The sequence below is a fragment of the Rhizophagus irregularis genome, chromosome 5 (genome assembly GCF_026210795.1).
Source record: "Rhizophagus irregularis chromosome 5, complete sequence".
NCBI classification, from domain to species: domain Eukaryota; kingdom Fungi; phylum Glomeromycota; class Glomeromycetes; order Glomerales; family Glomeraceae; genus Rhizophagus; species Rhizophagus irregularis.
In genome coordinates, this window is record NC_089433.1 from 5531967 (window position 1) to 5558521 (window position 26555).

The 26555-nt window shown below is 29.3% G+C and overlaps 10 protein-coding genes across 11 annotated transcripts; 5 read left to right on the forward strand and 5 right to left on the reverse strand.

Moving 5' to 3' along the window:
• Window positions 1–6: 6 nt before the first annotated feature.
• On the reverse strand, window positions 7–1993 carry OCT59_025715 (uncharacterized protein). The gene is made up of 5 exons (XM_025312368.2): window positions 1562–1993; window positions 1376–1476; window positions 442–1307; window positions 234–360; window positions 7–156 (listed from the first exon to the last, which is right to left on the reverse strand). Exons 1-5 carry the CDS (start codon window positions 1959–1961, stop codon window positions 88–90), a joined length of 1563 nt encoding a protein of 520 aa, XP_025189564.1. The 5' UTR covers window positions 1962–1993; the 3' UTR covers window positions 7–87.
• Window positions 1994–2189: 196 nt separating this feature from the next.
• Window positions 2190–3357, forward strand: OCT59_025716 (uncharacterized protein). Of its 2 annotated transcripts, XM_025331022.2 has the most exons (5): window positions 2190–2250; window positions 2327–2361; window positions 2451–2563; window positions 2627–2790; window positions 2864–3357. In XM_025331022.2, the coding sequence occupies exons 1-5, from the start codon at window positions 2214–2216 to the stop codon at window positions 3169–3171; spliced, it is 657 nt and encodes a 218-aa protein (XP_025189563.1). In that variant the 5' UTR covers window positions 2190–2213; the 3' UTR covers window positions 3172–3357. The 2 variants fall into 2 exon arrangements, with proteins under 2 accessions (XP_025189563.1, XP_065992255.1); XM_066140525.1 differs by having other exon boundaries at window positions 2327–2563.
• Window positions 3096–4196, reverse strand: OCT59_025717 (uncharacterized protein). The gene is made up of 3 exons (XM_025323783.2): window positions 3910–4196; window positions 3701–3820; window positions 3096–3612 (listed from the first exon to the last, which is right to left on the reverse strand). Exons 1-3 carry the CDS (start codon window positions 4130–4132, stop codon window positions 3263–3265), a joined length of 693 nt encoding a protein of 230 aa, XP_025189562.1. The 5' UTR covers window positions 4133–4196; the 3' UTR covers window positions 3096–3262.
• Window positions 4197–4622: 426 nt separating this feature from the next.
• Window positions 4623–6834, forward strand: OCT59_025718 (uncharacterized protein). Its single transcript, XM_025323782.2, has 4 exons — window positions 4623–5109; window positions 5313–5469; window positions 5552–5688; window positions 5820–6834. Exons 1-4 carry the CDS (start codon window positions 5004–5006, stop codon window positions 6545–6547), a joined length of 1128 nt encoding a protein of 375 aa, XP_025189561.1. The 5' UTR covers window positions 4623–5003; the 3' UTR covers window positions 6548–6834.
• Window positions 6835–7129: 295 nt separating this feature from the next.
• OCT59_025719 (40S ribosomal protein eS12) lies at window positions 7130–8084 on the forward strand. The gene is made up of 4 exons (XM_025312367.2): window positions 7130–7192; window positions 7288–7458; window positions 7531–7625; window positions 7696–8084. Exons 2-4 carry the CDS (start codon window positions 7339–7341, stop codon window positions 7958–7960), a joined length of 480 nt encoding a protein of 159 aa, XP_025189560.1. The 5' UTR covers window positions 7130–7192; window positions 7288–7338; the 3' UTR covers window positions 7961–8084.
• On the reverse strand, window positions 7968–10041 carry OCT59_025720 (uncharacterized protein; the record flags this gene model as incomplete). Its single annotated transcript, XM_025323781.2, has 11 exons — window positions 7968–7980; window positions 8147–8207; window positions 8297–8315; window positions 8450–8496; window positions 8566–8733; window positions 8800–8957; window positions 9054–9099; window positions 9202–9325; window positions 9408–9536; window positions 9621–9714; window positions 9809–10041. 11 exons carry the CDS (start codon window positions 10039–10041, stop codon window positions 7968–7970), a joined length of 1092 nt encoding a protein of 363 aa, XP_025189559.2.
• A 111-nt stretch (window positions 10042–10152) lies between these two features.
• OCT59_025721 (uncharacterized protein) lies at window positions 10153–11387 on the reverse strand. The gene is made up of 4 exons (XM_025312366.2): window positions 11028–11387; window positions 10855–10952; window positions 10628–10780; window positions 10153–10536 (listed from the first exon to the last, which is right to left on the reverse strand). The coding sequence occupies exons 1-4, from the start codon at window positions 11340–11342 to the stop codon at window positions 10338–10340; spliced, it is 765 nt and encodes a 254-aa protein (XP_025189558.1). The 5' UTR covers window positions 11343–11387; the 3' UTR covers window positions 10153–10337.
• Window positions 11388–11448: 61 nt separating this feature from the next.
• Window positions 11449–13279, forward strand: OCT59_025722 (uncharacterized protein). Its single transcript, XM_025312365.2, has 8 exons — window positions 11449–11547; window positions 11629–11775; window positions 11852–11963; window positions 12044–12258; window positions 12334–12496; window positions 12555–12752; window positions 12829–12909; window positions 12976–13279. The coding sequence occupies exons 1-8, from the start codon at window positions 11522–11524 to the stop codon at window positions 13159–13161; spliced, it is 1128 nt and encodes a 375-aa protein (XP_025189557.2). The 5' UTR covers window positions 11449–11521; the 3' UTR covers window positions 13162–13279.
• An 802-nt stretch (window positions 13280–14081) lies between these two features.
• OCT59_025723 (uncharacterized protein) lies at window positions 14082–18133 on the reverse strand (the record flags this gene model as incomplete). The annotated part of the gene is made up of 3 exons (XM_025309755.2): window positions 14082–17290; window positions 17379–17978; window positions 18052–18133. 3 exons carry the CDS (start codon window positions 18131–18133, stop codon window positions 14082–14084), a joined length of 3891 nt encoding a protein of 1296 aa, XP_025189556.2.
• Window positions 18134–18984: 851 nt separating this feature from the next.
• On the forward strand, window positions 18985–22883 carry OCT59_025724 (uncharacterized protein; the record flags this gene model as incomplete). Its single annotated transcript, XM_025309754.1, has 7 exons — window positions 18985–20875; window positions 20954–21073; window positions 21146–21329; window positions 21404–22007; window positions 22087–22211; window positions 22291–22557; window positions 22646–22883. The coding sequence occupies 7 exons, from the start codon at window positions 18985–18987 to the stop codon at window positions 22881–22883; spliced, it is 3429 nt and encodes a 1142-aa protein (XP_025189555.1).
• Between the last annotated feature and the right edge of the window lie 3672 nt (window positions 22884–26555).

Consider the following 26555-nt stretch of genomic DNA (forward strand, 5'->3'; position numbering starts at 1 on the left):
ATCATCTATTGGAGTGATCGGGAAAATCGATCAATATATTAAGAATAAATAATTATTTATTATCTTTAGTGTGATAGTGTCTATAATTTATTTTAATTCTAATTTACTTTTAGTTTTATCATAAACCATATATGTAATCGCTGCTGCAGGCACAACCTATTAGCAGTAAAATTGTTAATACCATTATCAACCAAGAAAATCTATTCAGATAATATTAATTGTTAATTATTTACCTTCACTAATGCTGGTACCAACCCTTTGTAAAAACCACGTAATCTTTCATTACTATAAGTTTTTTTAATTACATCAAATGCTCCGGTATAAGTTTGTGGATGTCCAGGGGTTCCTTGTGCTTGTAACCTAACAAAGAAAATAAAATAAAATCAAAATTTGATATCTTTGAATGTAAAAGAGTAATGATGTGTAAATTGATTATTATACCGTGTTCTCACAAGCGCTAAAGGATATACAATAGACGCGCCAATAGATCCTGAAATCATACCGCAACCTAAAGAAACAAAAACACTCGATGCCTTTTCATTATGAAGAGTTTTTTCATGATTAATATAAGCCAATTTAAGACCTTCATAAACACTCATGTCCACTGCAGCATAAGGAAAAACACCAATTAAGGCCGGTAATAATCCTTTATAAAATGAACGAAGTCCTTGTGTTTTCCACATCTCACTCGCTGTTTTTAGAAAAACACTTCCACCAGGTGAGGTATTTAATGATAAACCTGATGAACTCATAATACGAGTTTTCATTGTTTCTAAAGGATATATAACAAACTGCGATATAACACCACCAAGACCACCTGAAAGGAAACGTCCAGACATTCCTATCGAATCAGTATCCTTTGCTCCCATTAGGTTTGCAACAGCAACCTTAGATTGTTCATAAGCAAAGAATTTTATTGCACTTTCTGGTGCAATTTTTGCAACATTTAATCCATTACCACGAAAAAAATTAACTAATCCCCCACTTAAATATATGCTTTTTATAGCATTAGTAATACTATTAGATGCGGGGGACACTAATCTTTTTGATGCTTGCGTTTCACTTTGAACAATCATGTTTTTGACTGTATTCGTAAGAAGTTGAGGCGATATGGTTTGAATTTGAAGATAAACTTTAAGTCTATCAAATGGAGCTGTTGCAGTACGACTTACTGCACCAGCTATCGCACCAGCGAGAAGATATTTTGGATCAGTTGGTGGTATTATTACTTCGCCATCCATACTAACTTGGGCTATGACTTTATAGTATTCGAAAATTTCTGACATTGTTGTTTCCCGAGGAAGAAGCTGTAATTCCATAGAAATATGAATCTGGTAGTATCACCTGACGAATTGTATAAAAGAAAAGTTCTTACCAAAAGAAAATCTCTCCATTCAGAGAAATCAATAACACCATTTTGATCTTTATCCATAGTATTAATGAATCTCTTTAGTTCAGCCTGTGTACAATTAATGCCTTATAAATGATTCAATGGATTAGCAAGCAAATGCTAGATAAGAAAAAAAAAAGTTTGCGTCAATTTAACGAATTTGACTTTTACCAGATTTTCTTAATGCGATCTCTAATTCTTCAGGTTGTAACTTCATATCATTTGATTTGTCGATTTCTAAAAATAATTTGAATAATTCTTTTTCTTTTTCCTCGACGAAAGCTTTAAATTCATTAAAATCCACTACACCATCCGATGATACATCACATCTCTGTAACAATTCTGAAGCATATTTCTTCTTTGAAGGATGATTTTTCAATCTATTAAGTCCTTTTAAAATATTTTTGCGTTCTAAAACACCAGTTTTATCATAATCCAATTCCTCAAATAATTTTCTGATACGCGAAATTCTTTCAATTTCGCTTTCTGAATTTTGTGATAAAGCGGATAGTGATGATATTGATGATGAATCACTATTCGCCGCAATTGTTGAGGCTGAAGTCGTTGACATGTATCTACTAGTAATAATGAAAAAAAAGTCCGCATTATGATATGACAAAAAAATGAATTATATATTTATCATCTAGAAATAGCCTAATTCCAAAAAGGAATGTTCCGCATTTTAAGGAACATTTTTTGTATTAGCCAATCAACATTTGACAGATGAAACTGATGTCAACTTACAACCTTGTGTAGCATTTTCACTGATATAAAAAGTTAATTGTTAATATTTTACCTTAATTTTTATATTTATCAACTGAGGATGGTTAAGCATACAGTAATCGCTCGCGTTTCTGACGGTAAACTTGAGGATTTTTGTATCATACTGAGAGTTTTTTCTTTAGTTTACTTGAAAGAAACGTTTTTATTTTATAGGACTTCCGTTAGCGGCCTCGGTTGATGATGATCAGGTGTTAATTCCTTCTTTTCTAATACAAACACGATTTGTTTTAATATTGAGAAAGTGTTATTTATTAAATACTTTCGCTTTTGAAAATAGAATGGAGAAGCAGAACTCGCAGACTATAAGAACAAAGCCAAGCTTCTTTTTAAAAAAATGAATGAGAATTCTGAAGAAAAGTGCTCTATTGAGTCTGGAAACTATTATTTTCAGTAAGTGAATAAAGTATAATTTGTATCTACTTTTCCATAACACTAAATTGCTTTATTATATAGCTATTTGATTCAAAATGGAGTATGTTATATGACAATTTGTGAGCGGTCATATCCACGGCAGTTTGCATTTAGTTATTTGGAAGAGCTCGCAAAAGAATTTTCAATGAGCTATGGGAATGAAGTAGAAAAGAGAAATTTAAGACCTTACGCTTTTGTAAAATTTGGTAACTAGCATTTAAACTTAAAAAATGTTCTTTACTTAAAAAATGTAATTTAATATCTTGTGGGTTTTTTTAGATACTTTTATGCAAAAAACAAAGAAAGTATACCAGAATACACGAACGCAACATAATCTAGATCGACTAAATACAGAATTGAACGAAGTAGCTAATATTATGACAAAAAATTTAGAGAATGTTTTGTGGCGTGGAGAAGGATTAGAAAAGATGAGTTCACTTTCAGATCAACTTCGATACGAGTCTCAAAAATACAAGAAATCAGCACGTGATCTTAATTTGCAATTGCTTTTGCGTAAATATGGACCATTAGTATTTATTTTTGTTATAATTATATTAGTATTATATTGGCGATTTTGGTGGTATTAATAATAATTTATTTCTAAGAACATTTTAAAGATATACTACATTTACTCTTTCATTGTGTACATTTTATAAATATAATAATTTTAAAGTAGATTTAATTGATTAAAGGAATATGAGTTGGAGTTTTCTTTTTGTATTCGATATATTCCTTACCAAAAAAATTAATTAACAAAGGTTCTTCCTCCTCAATTCTATCCTTAAAGAATCGGTGTAATACAAAAAAAAAGCCGGCTAAACAAATAGGATTACAAAGTAATAGTTGAGTTCCTATAGCCCACCAATAAAAACCGAAATATGAAGGATGTCTCATATAAGCATATATCCCCGTTGTGACTAATACGTGATCTTGTTTTTTACGATATGCTATCTTATGAGAAAAATTTGATTTAGCATGCCACATGGCAAGACTCCTTGCTGATTGTCCTATTACCATTATGATGAACCCTATTATAATTATTAAGTCAAAAGTATATGTTTTTTTTATTTAAAATAGATACTTTTCATACACATAATGATCACTATGATAACTTACCTATATAACGTATAAAACGGATATACTTTAACGTGGGGAATAAATATAACTCTATCAAGAATTCCGTAATTCCTGCTACGTGTGCAATATTATACTGATTTCCATTATTCAACAGAAAGGCTATTTTTTTTTTAAAAAAAAAAACCGATAAATATATTATTATATTAAAATATTTAATCCATAATTCGCAATAGGATCATAATACTGACCATCTAAACTTACAATGTCGGGTTTAAATAGAGCTGTCATCATGTATTCTAATTCATGGAATAAAGCTAAAGCAGAAAGAAATACTCCTAATTGTGGAATTGTTTCTGAATAATAACCTATTGCCAAACATACTCCAAATACTGCCCCAAAAAAAAAACTATGTGAAGAAATATTTTGCGGTGTATGTCTTCCATCAAATATTAATTTTTCCTGTTGTTGCATTGTATTATCTTACTTTTTGCAAGGTGAAAATTTTCGGAATGTTGAATTGTAGTTTAATCGATATGATAAAATTTTAGAAAAAATGTGTTATTTATAAGTTAATGAACAATTAGCTCTTACCAATTTTGATATTGTGTATAGATACAATATAATCTTTGTAATAAGTTTATGATTTTTTTATTGTACAATACTAACATAACAATAATGCGATTTACCTAACAATAATATTCCGAATTGCAATTAATGATTGTTGTTTATAATAATTTCTGCGTTCTGTTCTGTCACATTTTTGATTATTATTATTTGTTTTTGCTAAGGGTCTCTCTCGACCGGAATTAGTTTAGTTAAATTTCACCAGAAATTTATTATAATATGTTGCATTTCAAAATTTATTTGTATTTTTGTCGATCTTGTAAAGGTCAAAAACTACGGCTGGAATTTCATATAATAATATATTTGAGATAAATATAGTATTTCACATGACTTATTTACTTTAGTTAATTTAATATTATTAACTTTTTTCCCTTCTTAATCCAAGTTTATGTATTTTGAAAAAAAAACAAAAATTCCATTTGATTATTGAATGTGATATAAAAGAGTGATTATTTTCTACATAGACTTTCCATCAACTTTTCATCATACTTTTTTCATATTAAATAATCATTTAATAAATTTTAGTTTTTTGTATAAATAAATAAATAATTGCTCTTTTCAGAAAAAATTCTCATTTATTTATAGTTTATAAGGATAATTTCTTCTCCTGGAAAAATAATAATAATAATAAAGTTATTGTTTATTTTATATTTTACAAAAGAAACTTCTATTTTTTTCCCTTCTTTTTATAAAAAAATTTGTCAAGCTGGAGCCAACTATGGATGAAGCACTTACAAAACCAAGAAATGTTACCCATACTATGTATAAGTTATATAACTGGTTACAAATGGGTATGATTGACTTGAATCCTGAATTTCAAAGAGGTATGTATGAAGTAATATTGACCGGTTTTAAAAAATATGCGAGATTATTGTTTGTTTTATTCTACATTTCGTTATGTTACTACAAAAAAAAATGCATATATGCATACTTAAAGAATAAGCGAATGTGGCGCAGTAGAGTAATTAATAAACAAATCTTTATACGCTTAGCTTTACTTATTTTCTTTTGTTCTATTTTATGATAGACATAGTATGGACAGGAATCAAGCAGTCACACTTGGTTGACTCGGTGCTTAATAACTTCTATGTCCCCCCCATAATCTTCTCTTGTAAAAAACTGGATAGCAAAAGATGGATGCGCGTTTGTATTGACGGTAAACAACGCCTTACCGCTATCAGAAAGTAAGTAGTTATCTTAAATCACAATATTTTAGACATGATTAATTTTCTACGCAACAAATACGTTTATTAATCTGAATTACAGATTCATGGATAATGAAATCCCTCATCTTAGCCCTTCTGATGGTAATATAACTAAGCGATATTATAGAAATCTTAATAATAGACGTTCTTTGACAGAAGCGGAACGTGAAATGTTTGACTGTTCTGAGCTTCTTTGTGGTAAGATTCAAAAAATATTCTGGTGATGGTGATGATGATCGTAATCACAAATATCACCTATAAAAGTAATGAGATTTCTTATTATCACTTTAAGAATTTATCATATTATTATTTTATCTTATATTATTTAGTTGAGTATTATGATCTTACTTTACACCAAGAACAAGAAATCTTCAGTCGTGTACAACTGGGAGTTGCATTAACTCCTGCTGAAAAACTTCAAGCCATTAGCAGTCCAATGGCTGATTTCGCTCATACAATTTACAGTCAACATTCCACTCTTTCTTCCATAATGGATAATAAACGCGCTCGGCCTTTTCAACTTATTACTCAATCTTTACACATGATTGAAACTGAACCGGAAAAATTCAATGCAACTCCTGCCACAATTACTAAATACTTGAAAGAAGATCGCGAAGTTCCTGAAGGTCTTAAGGCATTGGCTAAACAAATTTATACGACCATAGAAGAGATGATCGAAGACGATGCTGAATTATTTCATCGTGATCATAGATTGGCTCCAGTGGAATTTGTATTTTTAACTTACATGATCGCTAAATTTCCCAAGTTACCGATCTTCCAATACCAAAATCGTCTTTTAGCTATGAAGAAACATGTTCGTGCTAAACATGATGATATTAGATTCAACAATAAGGTCTTTGACACATTGAAAAAGTTCGTGGATAATATGGAATATGAATTCGTTTCAAATCACCAAACTATTCCTTACGCTCCATCATCTCATCACACAAATCATTCAAGCCACTCTAATAACTCGGTAACTTATCCAAATAATATTTATGATACTGCAGCTCCTTCATCTACTCAACGAAGAAAGAAAGCAAAGACCTCTAATTAAATAAGAAACTAAGAACTGAAGAAATTAATACTGAAGAGATTGGAGAAAAAATTAAAAATAAAAAATAATACATTTTATTATACTTTTTCGTAATTGAATTAGATAGAAATTATCGTTGATTATTATAGTGTGATGGTTAAACGTTATATTGAACGTATTGTGCATTTAAATTTTTCTTTTTCTTGTGATTAGTTTTAAAATCCCCTTTATTACATTCCCCTTATATATATTTTCTTTTTTTTATTTCTGTTTCATAAAAAATTAATAAATAAAAAAATTTGAAACTTAATTAAAATTGTGATTTTTATTATTAATATTTATGTAAAATCGAGGAGATCGGTATTATTTTGTATTATATAAATTTGCATAATAATAAAAGTGATTATTGAAATTTCATCAATAATAAGATTACGTACTACAAATATGCATTGGTTTAATTGACATTCATGTGAAAAAGATCGACAGTCAGCAGCATTATACAAAATGTGGCCCGAATTATCATGTTTAATTTCAGCAAGATCTTTTATAACTTTCATGATTTGCAGATCGAGATCTATTTAAATTTTTTTTTTTTATTTTTTTCAATTTCATCTATCCATCATCGTTCATCATTTTTGCTTTAGGGGAAAAGAGAAAAGTCATCATGTATGTATTTTTTTTTTTATTTTGTATTATCATTTATCTGTTATTATTTATTTTAATGATAGTATAATCAATATATTAATTATATCATTTTTAAGTGAGGACGTCTGGATACCCGTTATAAAAAACACTAAAAAAAAATTTAGAAAATGCCACCCATGGTAGAAGACCGAGATGATGAATCGGAAGTTGAAGATGTAGTTGGAGATGGAGCAAATCAACAGGAAGAAATCCTTGTTAGCTCTGACACTCCTGCTAAAGGCCAAATGGTAGGAATATCAGATTGATACGATATTATGATTCTATTGATAAATAATCAATTGATTCTTTTTAAATTAAAGACCGTCGAAGATGCTCTTCAGGACGTTTTAAAGCGTGCTCTTGTCGTTGACGGTCTCGCTCGAGGATTGAGAGAATGCGCCAAGGCTTTGGATAGGTAAGTCATAAAATTTTTTTTTTTTAGGTCGTTAATTTCCTAATAATCCCGATCTTTTTTGTAATAACAGGCGTCAAGCTTTCTTATGTGTCCTTGTCGAAACTTGTACCGAAAAAGAATATATTAAACTTGTTGAAGCATTATGTAGTGAACATAATATTCAATTAATTAAAGTAAGCGATGCCAAAAAGTTAGGAGAATGGGCCGGATTGTGTAAAATTGATAGAGAAGGTAATCCCCGTAAGGTAGTAGCTTGTTCTTGCGTAGTTGTTAAAGATTATGGCGAAGATTCTGAAGCTAGGAACGTACTTTTAGAATACTTTAAATCACGTTAAGACTGGTTCAGAAGAGATATCTTCGTATTTGATATAATATATATGAATTGAATCAATAATAAATTTGTCATTTAAAAGTATTTACAAAATCACCTCTATATTATTTATATAATATTTATGTTAAACATATTTATATTCTAAATTTTTATTTACAAATTAAGGAGTATCCTTTCTCCAAATACTAACTGTGCGTGCTCATGTATTGATACATTTATATCTACAAAAAAAAAGAAAAGAGAGAAAAAATCTTATAAATGTTATAGTAATATAAGAAATCATTAGAACATATCGTTAGATTTTTCTTAATTAAAAATAAAAAAGAAATTTTTATTTTACCATTCTTATTAATGTTAAACTTCAAACAAATTCATAAATAATCACGTGATCGCCCATCACCGTCTCGTTCTTCTCCTTCGCCTATCGTCTTTACTCGGTAACATATAACTAAACAAAATGTATTTCCGGAACAGTCGCAAACATATAGCGGACGGTGTGATCTTTTGATGCTCCGTTGATCATTTGCAATGAATCTCCGTCTGATAAAAAATGGAATATTTTAAAAACACAAATACTAGAAAAAGATTAAATTAAATTTAAATTCTTACTAGATTCAATATCTATATTGTTCATAGTTACATCTTCCATTGCCGCTTCCCTCACTTTAGCTTGTTGACTTATAGATAATTTCAATTGTGTATATTCCTCATTAGCTGAATCATCGGGGTTAGATGATGATTCCAATATAAAATGATCCAAAATAAGATAACTTATTTCTATAAATAGTTTGAAAAAATGTGAATTGATGGAAATCCATAATAATACAGTCACTTTTTTTTTACCTTCGATATCTTCAATTTTAACCAAAAAAATCTTATACCAAGGCATATTGTGAATTGTGAATGGGAAATTTTCGCGGTGCAATAATTTTGTAGCAAGAAAAATTGAAGCTGTTGCCATAGCAGCAGGAGGAAACCTAAGGCATACCGTTGTTTTGTAACTAGAAATATTTATTTATTTTTTTTTTAAAGAAAAAAAAAAATTCATTCACTATTGCAAGCTATCTAATAATAACGATATAAAAAACTTCTTTTACCATTCGTTAACTATATTATATGCCTTAAGATACAAATATTTGTCACCTATTTTTATAATATGTAAAATATATACGAATTAACATTAATTTTAATTATAAAAAATAAAATAAATAAAATAAAATAAAATAATTCAAAAGAAATAAATACCTTTTAGTTTCTTAACGAATTTTACAAGCAATTTATGAGGAAGCACAAATTGAAAATCGAAACATATAGTTTCGACTATCGTGCGCTCATTCTGTATAACACGACGTCTCTGTTCTTCTAACGTCTAGTTAAAATAAACAAATAAATGATATAGTATAATAATTTTCTCATTATTCAAATATGATTACAAATTTCATTAAATGTACCTGACTTTCTGCATTGATTTCAGGCCCTTCAGGATGCTTAACTTGATATGCTGCCACTAAAATGTCTTTGAGTTTTTTATATGTCTCTTCAATCTTTGTTGAAACAAATAAACATGTGATACATAAATCCTATTCGAATTGATATAACAATCAGGAAAAAATATAATCGTCATTAAACACCTAACCAAAAAAAAATGATAAATACAACATTACAGTTTTTTGCTTTGCAGATGCAAAGTCTTTTGAAGGTTGAAATAAAAAGAATCTATTATAAAGTAATTGTGCTGTGCTTATCGTATTCTGTGGTCTTTAATTTATAAAGAATCTCGTGAGACAGGACCATCAAATTGAAGAGAGGAAAAATTCAAGCATTTCTCTCTAAACTAATATATTCAACTTACAACCCAAGATTACTTCCTACAGCGTCTATAAAAGTGCACCATTGCGCTCTTGACATGTTATCCTTAGAATCACCAGAGCCCTGTTTTTCTGCACAACGGGTTACTTCAGCTTTAGTAAAATATGCTTTTGCTCGACGCTCTATAACGTTACAACGTTCTCCTATTACATCAGGACTCGAATTAGCTGCGAAGTTAAATTCTCCAATTGGAGAATTTACTGTGGGTGAAGACATGTTAGGTAGAATTTAACTAATTTAACTACAATCCCGAAGTAATTGGTAGGAGAAATACTCAAATTTGTTGATCCAAAAATCCATTATTTATAATTTTTCGAACCACGTGTTTTGTAATTTAACTTAAATAGCACCATATTTTTATATTAAGAAAAAAAAAAAATTTACAAATCCGCAAATACGTATTATTTTATATATTATTATTATGGCTAAACACTAATTTCTAATCATAAAAAAATTATTATTTTGTAGTAAAATTTTGCAAAAATATTCCTTAAGTAATAAAGTTCGTTTCTTTAATAACCACCTGCACCAGGGGCCTTTTCGTCTTTTTTCAAGCTCAAAAGCAACTCTTTGAATCTACTCACATCCTTAACATGCTTATTGGTTGTCTTACTTTGTGCTGTTGAAAGATCAACCTGTTTACAAATACGCTCCCAAGCTGTGCCAGAAGTAAGGTCATCTCGTTCGCGCAAAAACGTTTCTTCATCTTGTCTTATAAATTTAAACCATATATTAAAACAAAACTACTTCATAATTTAAAATAAATTTCATTGATTAACAATAAATAATAAATGAAAATTACTTGTTTTGTTCATGGGTACGAGCTTTCTTTTCATTGTATTCTTCATAGAATTTATCAATTGCATCGCGCGCAATAGACAGTGTTTCTCGTTTTTTTTCTTCAGATGCTTCATCGCGCTTGACGATAATCTCTCTTTGTCGTTCTTTCCATTGTCTATTTTATCAATTACGTTATATTTATATGTATTCAAAACGTCCAAATAATAAATCATTAAATTTTAAATGTACCGGATAATTTCCGGATCTTCCTCTTCAACATTATGGATTATATTATTATCTGATGACAATGAAAGCGGAACCTTTCCATTGCTATTACTGTACAATGCCTGCAGAAAAAAAATATATATTATATATACCAATTGATTTACATATACTAATAATAAAATTCCCACTAAACTTGCCTGACTTTCAACCTCTACTGGTGGAAACTCTGAATGAAAAGCTGAATAATCAGAAACAGAATTGACAATAGAAGTGTTACTAACAGGAGGACTCAAAACGTTGCTTGTTGACGGTGAGGTAATGTCCGGGAAGCCTTCAAGCTCATTACTTGTTGATGTAATAGTATGATTTGAATTTGAGAATAAGGCCGCATCGGCTCCTAAGACAGCTTGTTCTCTTGCTAAAAAGTCAGATTCCAAGTTTGCATTTTCATTTGTATTTGAAGAAGTGGGAAAATCTTCAAGAGGCGGAAATTCAGAGCTAAAGTCTGTCATCGCAAAACCTTAAGAAAAACGATTAGTTGAAAAATAGATCTATAATAGTTATTTAGACTGCCAAATTCCATATAAAATATCATCCAATTAAATGTTCACACGATCAGCACCAAAGATTTAATGACTGCATAAACTGGGCTAGTCAAGTAAAGGCCGCTCAAAGATCTATCGAATTCAAAATGGTTCTCGAAGCGACTATGCTAGTGTAAGTTTATCTAGCTTTAATTTCAAGATGTACACAACGAGTACTGCCTATTTTTTAACCTTGAAAGCTACCTTTTCATAGTTTGGATAATTCGGAATGGATGCGTAATGGAGACTATACGCCAACACGTTTAGAAGCACAAAAAGATGCAGTTAATCTCATTTTTGGTTCAAAAACGAATTCCAACCCAGAGAATACTGTAGGTTTACTTACTATGGCTGGCAAAGGGTATGTACAATTTTATCAAAACGGTAATATGAACATTTGACTTATGATTGGTAAATCGTTTATTTGTTTATAATAGTCCTGAAGTACTCGTTACTTTAACATCGGATATTGGTAAAATTCTTACAGCATTGCATAACATAAAAATTGGTGGGAAGGCAAATTTAACGACTGGGATTCAAGTTGCACAGGTTGTATTTTTTATTATTTTGATTCATTAGGTTTAATAACGTTTTTTATATACGATCTAACAAAATATAACCGTTTAAAGCTTGCTCTCAAACACAGACAAAACAAAAATCAACGACAAAGAATTATAGTATTTGTAGGTAGTCCTATTGAAGCCGATGAGAAAACATTAGTGAAGCTAGCTAAAAAGATGAAAAAGAATAGTGTAGCGGTGGATATCATTAATTTTGGAGAGGAAGCCGAAAACACCGCGAAATTGGAAGCTTTTATATCTGCAGTGAATAATAGTGATAATAGGTAAAGCTTTTCATATGTATTCATATGTAAATTATTCAATCAATTTTTAATTTTTAATTTAATTATGTATTTTAGTCACCTTGTACCAATACCACCCGGTCCGCATATCCTCAGTGACATATTGATATCATCTCCTATAATAGCAGGAGAAGATGGTGTTCCTGCTGGATTTACGGCTGGTGGAGGGAGCAATTTTGAATTTGGAGTTGACCCTAACCTTGATCCAGAATTAGCGCTGGTATGCTCGTGTTTTGATATTAAATATTTTATCAACAAGTAATCTAATAAACCTTTAGGCCCTACGTATATCTCTCGAAGAAGAGAAGGCAAGACAGGAAGCTGAGGCAGCTAAAGCCGCAGGTGCTACGGCCACTCAAGAGACACAGCCAACTTCAATGGACATTGACAAAACTGTTAGTGATAACCAAAATGATAAAACCGAAGATGATATGTTAGCTCAAGCCTTAGCTATGTCTTCAGCAGGCGAAACTCGAGTGTGTATTATATATTACAATCTTTTATTATCTATAATTTTTACTTTTTAATTTAAACAACATTTAATTTATTCAGGAAGGAGATGTTCAAATGGAAGAAGAAACTGAAGATGAACAAATGGCCCGAGCGATTCAAATGTCGATGGAAGGCGGATCTGTAAGAAATTAACAAAAATTATTTTCATTGCTGTTTATTTATTTATCAGATTTTACTTATTTTTAGGGAATGCATGATCAAGAATTTATGAGTGCAGTTCTGCAAACTTTACCGGGAGTAGATTTATCTGATCCGCAGATTCAAAATGCACTTCAAGGATTTCCTGCAGATAATGAAAATAATGAGGAAGATAGTAAAAAGGACAAAGAAAAAAAAATAAGGGAAAAAACATTCCAAATGAAATTTATATAAATTGTAGTACAATCTGTTTTAATTTTACTATTCAAGAATTAATGAAAACAATTATGTTAAATGATTCAAATGTGTAATAAAAAAAGAAAATACTGAACATGAATCAAAATTTTTTGTCAAATTCTCATGGGAAAATTTTTTAAGGGTAAAACATACGATAATCTATCTTTAAGATATCAATAACCCGGCAACCCGGCTTTTAATTTTTTTTTTTTTTCAATTTTTAAAAAATTCTCACCCGGCATAGTGATAATATAAAAAAATTTTTTACTTTGTGTCGCCTTATAATAAGCGCGCAAGAAAATTTTATTTATTACTAAAATACATGTCCTACCCGCTAAAAATGTTTATTTAATAAAAATTAATTTCACTCTTTGAGAATTTAATACATTTTGCATCCGCCTTGCTTTTAAATTAATTCTATATCAGGACCATTGATTAAAATCATTAAATGTTTATTCAAATTTTCTGTGCTAAGTTTATTCGAAGCTTTGTTTTAAATTAAATTTTGATGCGAGTGCATCTGATATAGGATGATCTCATCTTTCAATAATATGCGGGCGCCTACTGCGCCGATCCAATATAAATCGTAGTACAGCGTCCCAAAAGAAAAAAATTGGATTTTAAATTTAATCAAATATACTTCTGATTTAGTTCATGTGATTTATTCTATGTTAATTATGTAAAATCCTACATAATAATCACGCTCAAAATTAAAAAATTCACAAACATGATTTGAAAACAAAAATAAAATGAATTTATAAGTAATTTATTGAGCCAAAGTTGTATTTTTAATTAGATAATTACATATTAATTTAATTATTAAAGATTTTACGAGAGCAGAAAATTTTTATTATGGTATATATTATCTTTAGGATTATAGCATAAAGTACACAATTATTCAGCAAAAAGTAATAATACTATTTATATAAATTATTTACCATCGAAGAAAGATAATCAAAGAACTTAGTTACTAACCCTTTTCCCTCTGCTTCTTTCATTGTACGTACAGTATTAATGATCATAATCATCATACTGATTATATTCATTACTTCTTCGAAATCACTTCCTAATTTAGTTTTTAAATATTCCATTGCTTTTTCATATTTTTCCTTTAATTCTGGTTGAATATGAGTCGTTTTTAGGAAGTTTAAAATTATAGCAGTATGCATTAACTGTTCATTTCGTAAATATAGGTGCATTTTATCTCCTTCGGATTCGAGACAACTTGTAACGTGAAGTACCAATGACTCAAATTTAAGTTCTTTAGAAACAGTATCAGAAAGTTGTAGAGATCCATCATTCCTTTGGCATGATAATGCATCATGTATTACTTCTTTGGTGAATTTAGCTATATCGGTCAATACTTTAGTTACTAACTCTTTTTCCTCTACTTCTTTCGTTGCAGTATTAATGATTATATTGATTCTATCCGTTACTTTTTTGAAATCACTTTCTAATTCAGTTATTAAATATTTCACTGCTTTTTCATATTTTTCCTTTAATTCTGGTGGAATATGTTTCGTTTCTAGGAAGTTAAAAATTATAGCAGTATGTAGTAACTGTTTATTATCTCGTAAACATTGGTTCTTTGGCACTTTATCTCCTTCGGATTCGAGACAACGTTCAACATGAGATACCAATGACTCAAATTTAAGTTTTTTAGAAACAGTATCAGAAAATTGTAGAGATCCATTAACCCTTTGACATGATAATGCATCACGTATTACTTCTTCGGTGAATTTAGCTGTATCGGTCAATACTTTAGCCTTTTCCTCTTCTTTCATTGCGCATACAGTATTAATGATCATACTGATATTCATTACTTTTTCGGAATCACTTCCTAATTCAGTTCTTAAATATTCCACTGCTTTTTCATATTTTTCCTTTAATTCTGGTGGAATATTAGTCGTTTTTAGGAAGTACAAAATTATAGCAGTATGCAGTAACTGTTTATTATCTCGTAAACATTGGTTCTTTGGCACTTTATCTCCTTCGAATTTGAGACAACGTTCAACATGAGATACCAATGAATCAGTCGAAAGTTCTTTAGAAACAGTATCGGTGGATTTAGCTGTATCGGTCAATACTCTATTTACTAACCCTTTTTCCTCTGCTTCTTTCATTGCACGTACAATATTAATGATCATACTGATTCTATCCATTACTTTTTCGGAATTATCACTTTCTAATTCAATTCTTAAATATTTCACTGCTTTTTCATATTTTCCCTTTAATTCTGGTGGAATATGTTTCGTTTTTAGGAAGTATAAAATTATAGCAGTATGCAGTAACTGTTTATTCTCTCGTAAATATTGGTTCTTTGGCACTTCATCTCCTTCGTATTTGAGACAACGTTCAACATGAGATACCAATGAATCAGTCGACTCAAATTTAAGTTCTTTAGAAACAGTATCAGAAAGTTGTAGAGATCCATCCTCCCTTTGGCGTGATAATGCATCATGTATTACTTCTTCGGTGGATTTAGCTGTATCAGATCCCCAACTAGACAAAGAAGACAAAATAGATTCTTTCTTTTTATTAAAAGCTTTCTCAACTACTAATTTCTCACAGGATTCTAAAATTTCTTTTTCTAATTTTTCATCCTTGATTTGAGTACGCAACCAAGCGAGGGCTCTTTCCTTTTGAGTCGTCATTTTTGATTGATGTTTTCCTAACATTTTATTGCAATAAGCAATTGTTATAAATGTATCCCATACTTTGGTATCTAAGTTTTTGACACGTTCATCAGTAATACGGACGGAGGATGAAATATTTTCAGTTGTGATTTCTCCAAGTTTTTCGGTAATCTGGTCAGATATTTTATCATATGAACCCTCTTCATTTTGAATTTCAATAATTTTTGTGATCTCTTCTTCAGTTACAGTTTCTTGAATTTCTTGGACAATCGTTTGTTCCGCTTTTTCTTTGATTACTTTCTTGGCTGCATGATCGACAACAACTGTATCGGTTTTTTCTAATAATTCTTTAATTTTTTCTTCACTTCCTAATTCAGTCTTCAAATATTTTTCTGCTTTTGCAACTTTTTCTTTCAATTCTGGTGAAGCGTCAGTAGATGATGTTTTTCTGAGGAAGGATAAGGTTATAGCTGTATCTATTACTTTTTTGTTCTCTGGTGCTTTTGTTCCTTTACCGATGAAATAAGTTTTAGTAGATGAAACTAATGATTCATTAGATTCAACATCAAGCGCCTTAGAAATGGTGTCAGGGAGTTCTAAGGATCCATCTTCTTTTTGGGATGATACTATTTGTTTTGCTTTTTCGGTTGTGGTAGAGCTTTTGATAGTGGAAACGGCATCTTCCTTTCCTTTTTTGACACTTTGATCAACAATAATCTTTTCCGACGTTGTTAATAACTCTTCTACTAATTTTTCATCTTTGAGTTCCTCAATAAGGTACTTCTTGGCTTTTTCAAATTGTTCTTTATGTTGATCTTGAGATTGAGAGGTAATATTTAAGTAACGGAGTGATAAGGCTGTCTCCCATACGTTCTTTGGGAGTGATTTTAATTTATCGCTAACACCATAAGTTTGAATTGAGGATTTTATGTTATCAGAAGAGATGTTAATTTGATCGGAAACGGTTTTGTCTAATTTAATAGAACCATCGGGTTTTTGGTTTTCGACGATCGTGGTTTCTGATTTAAGATTAATTAGCGTAGAAACTACAGTATCGGTTGTATTTTTACCCAAAGAATCCTTGGTTTGTTCATGCAATGATCCAATAGTAACGTCGACTTTATATGAAACAAGCTTCTTAGCACTTTCAGGCTTTAATTTAAGCCTAACAAGATCAGTGAATTTAATAACAAATTCTTCAGCAAATTTTACAGCAAATTTTTTGATAAGTTTAGATTTTTTAATTTTTGTTGATTGAGATACGTCTATGGTTGCAGATTGTATTGCTTCGCCAACCCAACTGACCCAAGAAGATTCACTGGTTTTAAAGTGTTTGATGATAAATTTTTTGGCCAAATTATATAATCGTTCTTCAATGTCTTTATCGATTGTTTTCAAATAATTTTCATATATATTATATGAATTCCACATCACGTGATTCATATAAGGCACATAATCTTTCTCGTTCCATAATGAAGCTTTAAAGAGTGCTGTAGGAGGTAAAAAGTTACGTAATGTATTCAATACATGAGCAAAATATCTTATGTAATTAATAAAATTATAATTATTTCAAGTTACCTGCAATTAATATATTATCAGAAATAGTTTTTACTTTTTCATCATTAATAGTATCAACAAATGTTTTTATCAATTCCTTTAATTCCTTTTCGGAATTAAAATTAAATAAGATTACTAATTTGTCTAGTTTGACACTATCATTTTGAGTTATCAAATTACATAAACTATAAAAGAAAATAATAGTTTTAGAAAATTTTGTTGTTTTTGTTGTAAATTCACGATTAGAAAAGGAATAGAAATCGGCATCAAAACGGAGATTTCCTTTATTAGGTCTGGGTAGTATACTATTTTTTGGTTTTATTAAATCATGTTCAAGATCCAATTTCTTTCCTTCAATGAAGTTTTTTGGATTAAAGATATAAGATCCCAAACTTATAGACTTAAAGAAAGCAATATCACCACAAACTCGAATCTTTAATTTTTTATCAATATTATAAATTGGAATATAAAAGACTTGATTCCACTTTGAATTGATGTTTTCGCAGACATGAGTTTTGCTATATTTATTACCACTCTCTAAACAAGTAATTCTTACATCTAAAGTATCACTATTGAGATTTTTAACATTTACAATATTAATTCGCGCTACTCCAAGTAAATCTAATTTGATAAAATTCATAACTATTAATAAATGACTCAATAAAACAAAATTTTAAATTGATTTTTCACGGACTTGATTCAGAGACATCTTCCTTTGAAAATTCTACAGTATTAGGTTCCGTACTAATAGGATCATTTTCACTTATTGTAGACATTGTTCTATAATCAAAACTCAGGCAAGAAAGAGAAGTTTAAATAACCTTTAACATACATGTAATCGTTTACCATAACTGAAAATAAAGATAAGTGTATACAACGGCGTATTTGCATAATTGAGCATATAAAATAAATAAAATAAGTGCATTGCTTAATTTATCACCTAAAATAACGAGCAGATAATTACATATAAACAAATTTAGATTTGATTTTATAATGACCTAATTTATGCATTTTTTACTTGGGTGATATCATTTCTTTATAGGTTTGAACATTTGTAAATAATTTGAATTTAAGACATTTCACATCTCATAATTTAATAATATTATTAACAAAAAAATTCTTTTTTGAGTATTCATTTTTTTTAATAATAGATGAAGCGAAATCAAAAAAGATTATTGGTAATACAAAATGGAAGTTTTTTCATTATTTAAAATTACTTTGTTTGTAAATAAAGATAAACTTGATGAACATTAAAATGGTTAGCGTAAAATATTTTATCATTAGCATTGTACGTATTCATTAAAAATTTCTAAGTTAATTTTATTTTTACGAAACTGGTTGCATTTTTTTTTTATTTCAACCTTGCATTGCATGAATTTCATTGTGATATTCTTTTTTGTATAGACTTAAAATATATTGGGTGATCTCTTGCATTTTTTTTTTATTTCAAATTGTGCATTGCATGAATTTCATTTTGATATTCTTTTTTGTATAGACTTAAAATATATTGGGTGATCTCAATCAAAATTTGTATTTTACTGCGATAATTTTTTAAGTGATTCGTGTATAAAAGAATAATTTCTTTTAGAATTTTTTGTCGCTTTTTCATATTTTATAAGAAAAAGAAATGAATTCTGCTATAGTAAAGAATTACGTAGCCATTAGCCCGGATGGTTCGATAATAGTAAAGTTTAATCCAGGTACAGATAGTACAGATCCTTATATATTGATCAAAAAGGTGGATACAGATGACAAGATGGTGGATACAGATGACAAGAAAATAACGAATATATTTGATAAGAATGTCCTTAATGTCCTTAATGTCCTTGAATGGTCTTTAGCAGTTTCGGATATCAATGGAAATTATTTTTTTGTCGCGATCTCTTACATAATTGGCGAAGACGTGCCTCCGACTACTCCGTCTAAAAGCGATAAAAAGCCAGATAAACCAGTTCTAATAAAGGCATATTTTAGAAAAATTAATGACATTTTTGGACCTTTTATTTTCTTTCTTCTCATAATCCTTTTTATCATTCCCTTTATCTGCATTCTCCCTTTCGTTTTATATTCTCTCCTTTACGATCGTCTCTTTCCTCCCTACAATAAAAGAATGTTCAATAATGAAGTATTTGAACAATTTCAATTATTCTTGAAACCTAAAAAATCTGAAAACAAAGGAATGATAAAGATTTTCAGATTTGACTTGTCCCACTTGAATTCTGAAAAGAAAGACTCGGAGTCCGTGTCCCTCTCAGGAATCACGTACCCTTTTAATGGAGTTGTTGGTTTTCTACCTTCGAAGAATAGCACGATACTTGTTTGCATGAATTATATAAGAATGCAAAAATTTCGTATAAATAATAAAAATAAAGTCTCATTTGAAATGATTGAAAAAGATAGCTTTTTGCTACCTGAGAATTTATTTAATTTATTTAAAGAATTAGAAAGCAGCAAGGATGTAGAACGAAATTGGAAATATCTTTTGAAGTCAAGATATCGGGAATTTTTAATGACTGACAAAGGTTATAATCAACAAATGCAGCATATTGAAATTTATAATATTAATACTTCACAATTAGTAAACGTTTTTTACATAAATCGTGAAAAAACCAACGAACCTGAGATTTCCATAATATCGAATGATTCAGATTTAATTGGCTTAAATAACGAACCTGGAATTTTCGCAATATCGACTGATTCAGATTTATTTGCTTATTCCTATGGAGACAACAATATTATTACGATATATTTAATGGAAAGTGGACTCGAAGTTGTTTCAAAAAAATTTGATTGTGTTTTAAAAATTAAATTTTTGGAATTTATTGATGAGAATAAAAAATTATTCTTCATCGGAGAAGATACAAATGGTGATATGAAATTTCATATTTGGCTGTTAACGGGATGTTTAGATGATCTTTTTATCATTGAACATAATACTTCTATTCTATCGAATTATGATTATAGTTTAACAAAAGCAAATGGGATGGTAGTTTTTCTTGACGATAAAATAAAAATTAATATTTTACATAATTTAATCGATAACGATTCTGTAAAATCTATGAAATCTAGTTCCGAAAATTTATCAAATGAAAATTTTAAAACATTTAAAGATTTATATCTCGAGATAGACGATAAAAGCAACCCTGATTTAGATGACGACGAGACTACTGTTATGAATATTGCATGTGGATTACTTGTTTACTCATATAATAACCGTAATGATCGGAAAAAAATTATTGATTCTAAACATGTTAACGAAATTATAAAATTTATTAAAACTTTCATTAAAAACCATCCTGATCACTGGAAACTCATGGAGATTCAATATCCTTTAATGGCACTTCTAATTTGTGCTCGATCAATTTCTTTAATCAAATTCATTCTATTTGACAAAGACTCAAAAGCCAAAAACTTACATAGACCTCGAAGTCAATATGGTTCTTACCCATATCATCATGAGAGTTTGAAATTATCGAAATTGGATAATGATTTGAAATTAGCTTTAAGTTTTTGTAAAGGTTAGCACTTTAAATTATTGTTTTATCAATATTATTTAATTGTATTTTTTATTTTAATTTTCTTTTTTTATTTAATAGATCGAGATGCTGTTATGTTGGCATATTTATTAGAATATTATTCAGAAAATTCTCTATCTCATATTGGTTGGATGATTAATGTTACAGAAATTCTTCCGGAATTATCTAAACATAAATATGGTATGCTCATTTATACTATTTTATTTTAATAATATTTTTATTTAAAAAAACTTATCATACTGTATATTATAGCCAATTATGTGGATTTATTATATTATAAATCTTGTTTTGGAGAGATGAAATATAATTTTCCGAATAAAAGATTTAAAACTGTATCATTTAAGCAAGATTTATTAGAAGTTTATTTACCGCTCACTCAACTTATACCTACAAATTTTGTTTCTTTGCTTACTTATTCGAAATATAGAAAATTAAGGTAAGTGTAGTTCTAAATATCGTTTAAAATCAAGTCATATTTTAAATCTGTTATTCATTTTATATTTAATATAGATATGATATGTTGTCTGATATTTGTATGGTTCCGCTTCCAAATTTTACAACTTGTCCAAATGAAGAAACTGATGAAGAACCCGAAGAAACTGGAGAATTTGAAAAATTTTGGGCGGTTTTGAAAATATTTGCAAAATTCTTAAGAAAAATCTTTATTCCAATTAATCCGTTTAGGCAGAATGAACAATTTAGTCCGTTTCTTCAAGTTGAAAAAAATAACAGCCCATTTTTTTATATTCCGGCTATGGAAGCAATTATAAATTCAAGATGGAATCAAACAAAAACTAATTGGATGATTTTTTTGATTAAATATTTTATATTTTTAGTCTTATATTCTTATCTTACTCAAATGTTTTTAAATAATCATGAAAATTACAGCAAAACGGCAAATATAGTTATGATCGTAATATTTTATTACCTTGGAATTGATTTATCCATCGTTGAGTTTATGCGGATGAAAAATAATTTAACCATGTTACACATATTTGATCTATGTAGTACCATTTTTGGTATAACTAATCTTACGTTAATGTTTTTTGTATTTGATGATGAATGGATTATTCTTTTAACATCAGTAACTACTTTAATACTTTGGATTGAAATGGTATGTTTAATACTTTTTTATGTATTATAAATTTTTAATTTAATCATATTAAATTGTTATTGTTATTTATTTCCTCAAGCTCTTATGGTTACGATTATTTTCAGGAATAGCAATTAACATCTACATATTCGGAAGTATTTTAAAAATCATTATTCCGTTTTTTGCATTCATGATTGTTTTAACAGTTGGATTTGGCCATTCAATGTAAATTTTTTTTATTTTATTCATTCTTGTATTAAGTTATTACAAGAAAATAAATTTTTTTTTCTATATTTATAAACAGGTTTATTCTTTTCGGATATCCATCACTTGTTAACTTACATCCTTCAGTTTCAACTTATACATTAAATAATGGATCTGAAAATTTCACTTTAACTGAAACTGAACCAGATAATCCATTTGATACACCGGTGGATGCCATTCTTTCTGCATACTATTGGAATACACTTAACTTTGGTAATTATGATTATTGGCCACTAAAATTATTAGCTTTTTTGGCAAATATCATTCTGGTTCTTGTTTTATTAAATATGATTATCGCATTGATGAAGTAAGTAATATAAATTATATTTATTTATTAAGAAGTATATTATTCATGAATTTTATTTAACCTTTAAAAATATATATTACATATATAGTGATGCATTTAATAAAGCTAAAGAAGATGGCAGACATGGACTTTCAATATTCAGATCAGAACTTATTTATGATTATGAAAAACTTTATAGTGCAGACTCTCATAAACCATTACAAACGTCAAAATATATTTGTTTTCGTCGAGATTCAAATTTAATGAAAGAATGGTTAAGTAAATCTGAAGAAATCAGAAAGAATAAATTATATTCATGGTTTAATGAAAGTTTATCTAGCAAATGATTATAATAATAATGATTAAGAGAATAATAATTTGTCTAGAAAATATTTATTTTTTTTTTGTAATTTTAATTTGAATAATAAATAGATTGGTTTGTAGCTATCTTTAAATCACAATACCAATTTTAATTTTTTTTTTAAAAAAAAATAATGTAAAAATGTAATTTCAAATTAAAATTAGACAATTTCTTTAGAGTATACATATAAATTGTACTGTACGGTCAGGTCGGTCAGCTATACTAACTGCAATTGTACGTAACAATTGTACAGTACAAGATTTTCATGTGATACTGATTATTTTGATGAAAGTTCAGAAAAAACCTGAATTAAATAATTTAACGAACGTTAGCTAATGTTTGTTTTGATCTTTGTAGGTCCAAGACGTTGCCAGATTCCATTTTGAAGGTAAAATTTTTGAAATGATTTTTTTCTTTTTTTTAACGGACGTTATACTAACGTTCATTTTTCTTTTATTTTTATAGGTCAGGATGCTGCCAGACTCCATTTCAAAGGTATTTTTTTCAAAAGCTTTTTTATTTATTAATTTTATTTAACAAACGTTAGCTAACATTTGTTCTTATTTTTTGTAAATCCAGAATACCGAAGGTGTGATCCTGGACTCATTTTGAAGGTAACTTCAATTGTTTTTTTTGATTTATTTCAGCGAAGCATTACTATTGTTCCAGTTTTTCTTTTGTAGGTATTTGGCTTTCCAAAACTCTCCTGAATGGAATTTTGAAGTTACTTCTTCGAAATCATTTTATTTTTTTATTTTTATTTTTGTTTTATTTTAGCAAAATCGTTTTATGTCTTTTTTTTAGGATCAGGAAGTTGGAGCACTCCTATTTCGAAAGTAAAACTTTTATTTATTTTTTTAAATTTTATTAATGAAACATTTTTATTATGTAAATTTTTGTTCAACTTATTATTTAGTCAAGTGATCATCAATCAGATGATTTTTTGGTATTACAAAACAATTTTGAGTAACGAAACTTGTGCAAATCAATTCAATAACTCTTTTTAATGCAGAGTAGACAAATCAGCCCATATATAGGGTTGATCACCCTATCTCAGTAGTTGGTTACTGAGACCCTCATTAAGCCTGAGTATGGTGAGGTCGCAGGTTCGATTCCCATGATCACGGAAATAAAAAGAATTTTACTGCGGACGCTACCACCAATAGCGTGAAGATACAGGAATTAGGTAGTTGGACTGCACCATGGTGAATTAGTGTGTACGGTTAGGCCGCACATTTCAACAAAGGGTTATGGTGTCCTTCTAACATTCTCTATGAGGTCATTGGGATGTTTGGAGTCCTGTCTGTGAGGTCACTGCTTGCATACCTTGGGGTAATTTCCTGTCCAGGTGGTCACTCAAATGATACCGCTTGGGGTCCAATGTAGCTAGATGGTTATTATAGATGGTAAAATCCTGGGTGCAATGACTTTGTGATAGTTTACCTTCTAATAGGTTTAGGCCAACTAGGATATTCCTGAACAGACAGGTGTACTAGGTGAGGTATGGAATTCAACTCCCTACTAGGCGGGTACTGGGTGGCAGCTTGGGTGGTAGGGCACCACTGGAAATAATCCCAAACAAGCGAGTCTGTACTATCTCATGTTTTCTCTGTCTCAGTGGTCACTACTATACCATTGGAGATTCACAACTGTACTGGGGGTGGGCTAAGGAATCGTGAGGCTGTAGTGGCCTGGTGTCGAGCTTTCAGTTCTTCGAAGTGTGAATGTTAGTACAGAAGGGTTTCTAGATGATTGCCATTACATCTGGCACTGAAAGTCCTCCATTACTAAAACAGGCCAGGGTGGCATAATATAAATTTGAGCTTGTCTTGCCTCTAGAATGGATAAAGGATGAGTAGAGGGTTATAGCTAGCCAGTTAGTATTCTGTCGATGGATAGGGACTATCCTGAGGTCAAACTAAAATGGCAGTTGTAGTGATAAAAAATTTGCCTACTAACACCAGTTGGATGGTAGTCGTTGGTAAATGTTGGACTACCATGCTATAAATAGGTTCTTAAATGTGAACCTTTACCTTGAGTCAAATAACAAGACAAATCAGCCCATATGATATATCATTATAGGTTTCAATTTTGCAATCATTTCGGTCTAAAGTTGATCCAACAATACAATCTAAATTTGTTGAATATTGCAACCCAGACTTTAAAATTGTACAATCTGTCATGGCTACAACAGGACCTTTATAGTGTAATAAATCTAAGAGCCTTTTAAATTGAGCAACATTCTTATAACAAAGGTTGAGATTGTTAATAGCGTCTTCAGAAATACTTCTATGATACCTATATAGTACATATAAAAAATTATGCTTAATTATAAATATAATCATGCTAATTAGATAATTTTTAATTGTACTATCATTATCTTATTGTACGAATTGTTATACCAGCTAAATTCTGATAGAACAAATCCAATGCTTTTAAACTAATACTTCCTAATACTATAAGAAAATTTTAAAATTCAGTTAGATATTTGAGATTTCGTAAACCTTTTTCTTGTTCTTTATGTTCTGCAGCTTGTAACATAATATAGTAAAGTCCTTTAAATACTGGTTTTTGGTCAAATGCACCTTGAACAGCTTTATTAGCAAGTTCCATCCAAAATCCTACAAATGAATCCTTAGTATTAAGAAATTCATTTAATTGTTTAATATGACCATTTTTTAGATATATTAATAACGGATTATTTTCATAATAAAATTTTGGTATAAATTTAGTATTTTTTGGATTGGAAATTACACAATGCAAATGATTCAAAAAAGTTGAATTAAAATGAATATGGGAACATGGTGAACAAGGTTGCTTATAAGTTTTTTCTCATAGTTGACTGATTGAACGCACATTCCTAAATTAAACGTCAGTATTAATAAATTGATAAATAATCATCATACAGTTAACTAATTTTTCTTACCAAGATGATCAATAAACCATTCTGATTCAACGATCATTTACTAATTAAAATCGATTATTTTCTCCTTATTGAACTTTTTAGAATTAAATGGTAGTTTATTTGGAAACTTATTTGGAAACATTGTTTTTCCAATTACTTCTCATCGTCATACACCTCTATATGTAGCTAGTGCTCGATTAATATAAGTAACAATTTGTTCAGAATGGAGTTTAGAACATGGTTTATTTGGAAATAATAGCAGTGATGGTTAAGGTTGCTTGTCTAAACCTCTTCAAAATCCTACGATTAGTTTCATCAAAATTTTACTATAGATTTATTATAGTTTCGGCAGAGTTTCGGCAGTTTCAGCATTTATAATAAGTTTCGGCAGTTTCGCCTTTCTCCAAAGTTTCGCCAGTTTTTTAATATAACTTTAATATAGTTTCGGCAGAATTTCGCTTTTCGGCGAAATGCCATCTTGCCTAAATCCTTAGGTTTCAGCAAGCAACCTAAGGACAAGTATGTTAGGCAGAGATGAAGTCTTCTAAGTCTTCTCTTACTTTTTAGGATTAGGTGTACACAGAAACAAACCAGGTAAACCAAGTTGTCATTTTTAGTTATTTATTTTACATCTTGAGTTTCTAGAATGTTAGTTAAGCCTTTTCTCATCATAGTCGTTATTAAAAATAACTTTTTGTTTACATTTGCAAAATACTTTACATTTATTAATAATAGTTGCACAAAATTTATTAT

Bases quoted from the DNA above. Each gene is read 5' to 3' on its own strand.
- OCT59_025717 (XM_025323783.2), bottom strand. From the start codon at position 4,132: ATGCAACAACAGGAAAAATTAATATTTGATGGAAGACATACACCGCAA. The intron at 3,821-3,909 runs GTCAGTATTATG...AAAAAAAAATAG, and splicing joins CGACATTGTAAGTTTAGATG to CCTTTCTGTTGAATAATGGA. The intron at 3,613-3,700 runs GTAAGTTATCAT...TAATTATAATAG, and splicing joins CCGTTTTATACGTTATATAG to GGTTCATCATAATGGTAATA.
- OCT59_025722 (XM_025312365.2), top strand. From the start codon at position 11,522: ATGGTTCTCGAAGCGACTATGCTAGT. The intron at 11,548-11,628 runs GTAAGTTTATCT...ACCTTTTCATAG, and splicing joins CTCGAAGCGACTATGCTAGT to TTTGGATAATTCGGAATGGA. The intron at 12,753-12,828 runs GTGTGTATTATA...TAATTTATTCAG, and splicing joins CTTCAGCAGGCGAAACTCGA to GAAGGAGATGTTCAAATGGA.
- OCT59_025716 (XM_025331022.2), top strand. From the start codon at position 2,214: ATGGTTAAGCATACAGTAATCGCTCGCGTTTCTGACG. The intron at 2,251-2,326 runs GTAAACTTGAGG...TTTATTTTATAG, and splicing joins AATCGCTCGCGTTTCTGACG to GACTTCCGTTAGCGGCCTCG. The intron at 2,791-2,863 runs GTAACTAGCATT...GGGTTTTTTTAG, and splicing joins TTACGCTTTTGTAAAATTTG to ATACTTTTATGCAAAAAACA.
- OCT59_025715 (XM_025312368.2), bottom strand. From the start codon at position 1,961: ATGTCAACGACTTCAGCCTCAACAATTGCGGCGAATAGTGATTCATCA. The intron at 361-441 runs GTATAATAATCA...TTTCTTTGTTAG, and splicing joins TTAGCGCTTGTGAGAACACG to GTTACAAGCACAAGGAACCC. The intron at 157-233 runs GTAAATAATTAA...TACTGCTAATAG, and splicing joins TGGTACCAGCATTAGTGAAG to GTTGTGCCTGCAGCAGCGAT.
- OCT59_025721 (XM_025312366.2), bottom strand. From the start codon at position 11,342: ATGACAGACTTTAGCTCTGAATTTCCGCCTCTTGAAGATTTTCCCACT. The intron at 10,953-11,027 runs GCAAGTTTAGTG...TTTTTTCTGCAG, and splicing joins CAGTAGAGGTTGAAAGTCAG to GCATTGTACAGTAATAGCAA. The intron at 10,537-10,627 runs GTAATTTTCATT...TAAATTTATAAG, and splicing joins CGTACCCATGAACAAAACAA to ACAAGATGAAGAAACGTTTT.
- OCT59_025718 (XM_025323782.2), top strand. From the start codon at position 5,004: ATGGATGAAGCACTTACAAAACCAAGAAATGTTACCCATACTATGTAT. The intron at 5,470-5,551 runs GTAAGTAGTTAT...TCTGAATTACAG, and splicing joins CGCCTTACCGCTATCAGAAA to ATTCATGGATAATGAAATCC. The intron at 5,689-5,819 runs GTAAGATTCAAA...TATATTATTTAG, and splicing joins CTGTTCTGAGCTTCTTTGTG to TTGAGTATTATGATCTTACT.
- OCT59_025719 (XM_025312367.2), top strand. From the start codon at position 7,339: ATGCCACCCATGGTAGAAGACCGAGATGATGAATCGGAAGTTGAAGAT. The intron at 7,459-7,530 runs GTAGGAATATCA...TTTAAATTAAAG, and splicing joins CTCCTGCTAAAGGCCAAATG to ACCGTCGAAGATGCTCTTCA. The intron at 7,626-7,695 runs GTAAGTCATAAA...TTGTAATAACAG, and splicing joins TGCGCCAAGGCTTTGGATAG to GCGTCAAGCTTTCTTATGTG.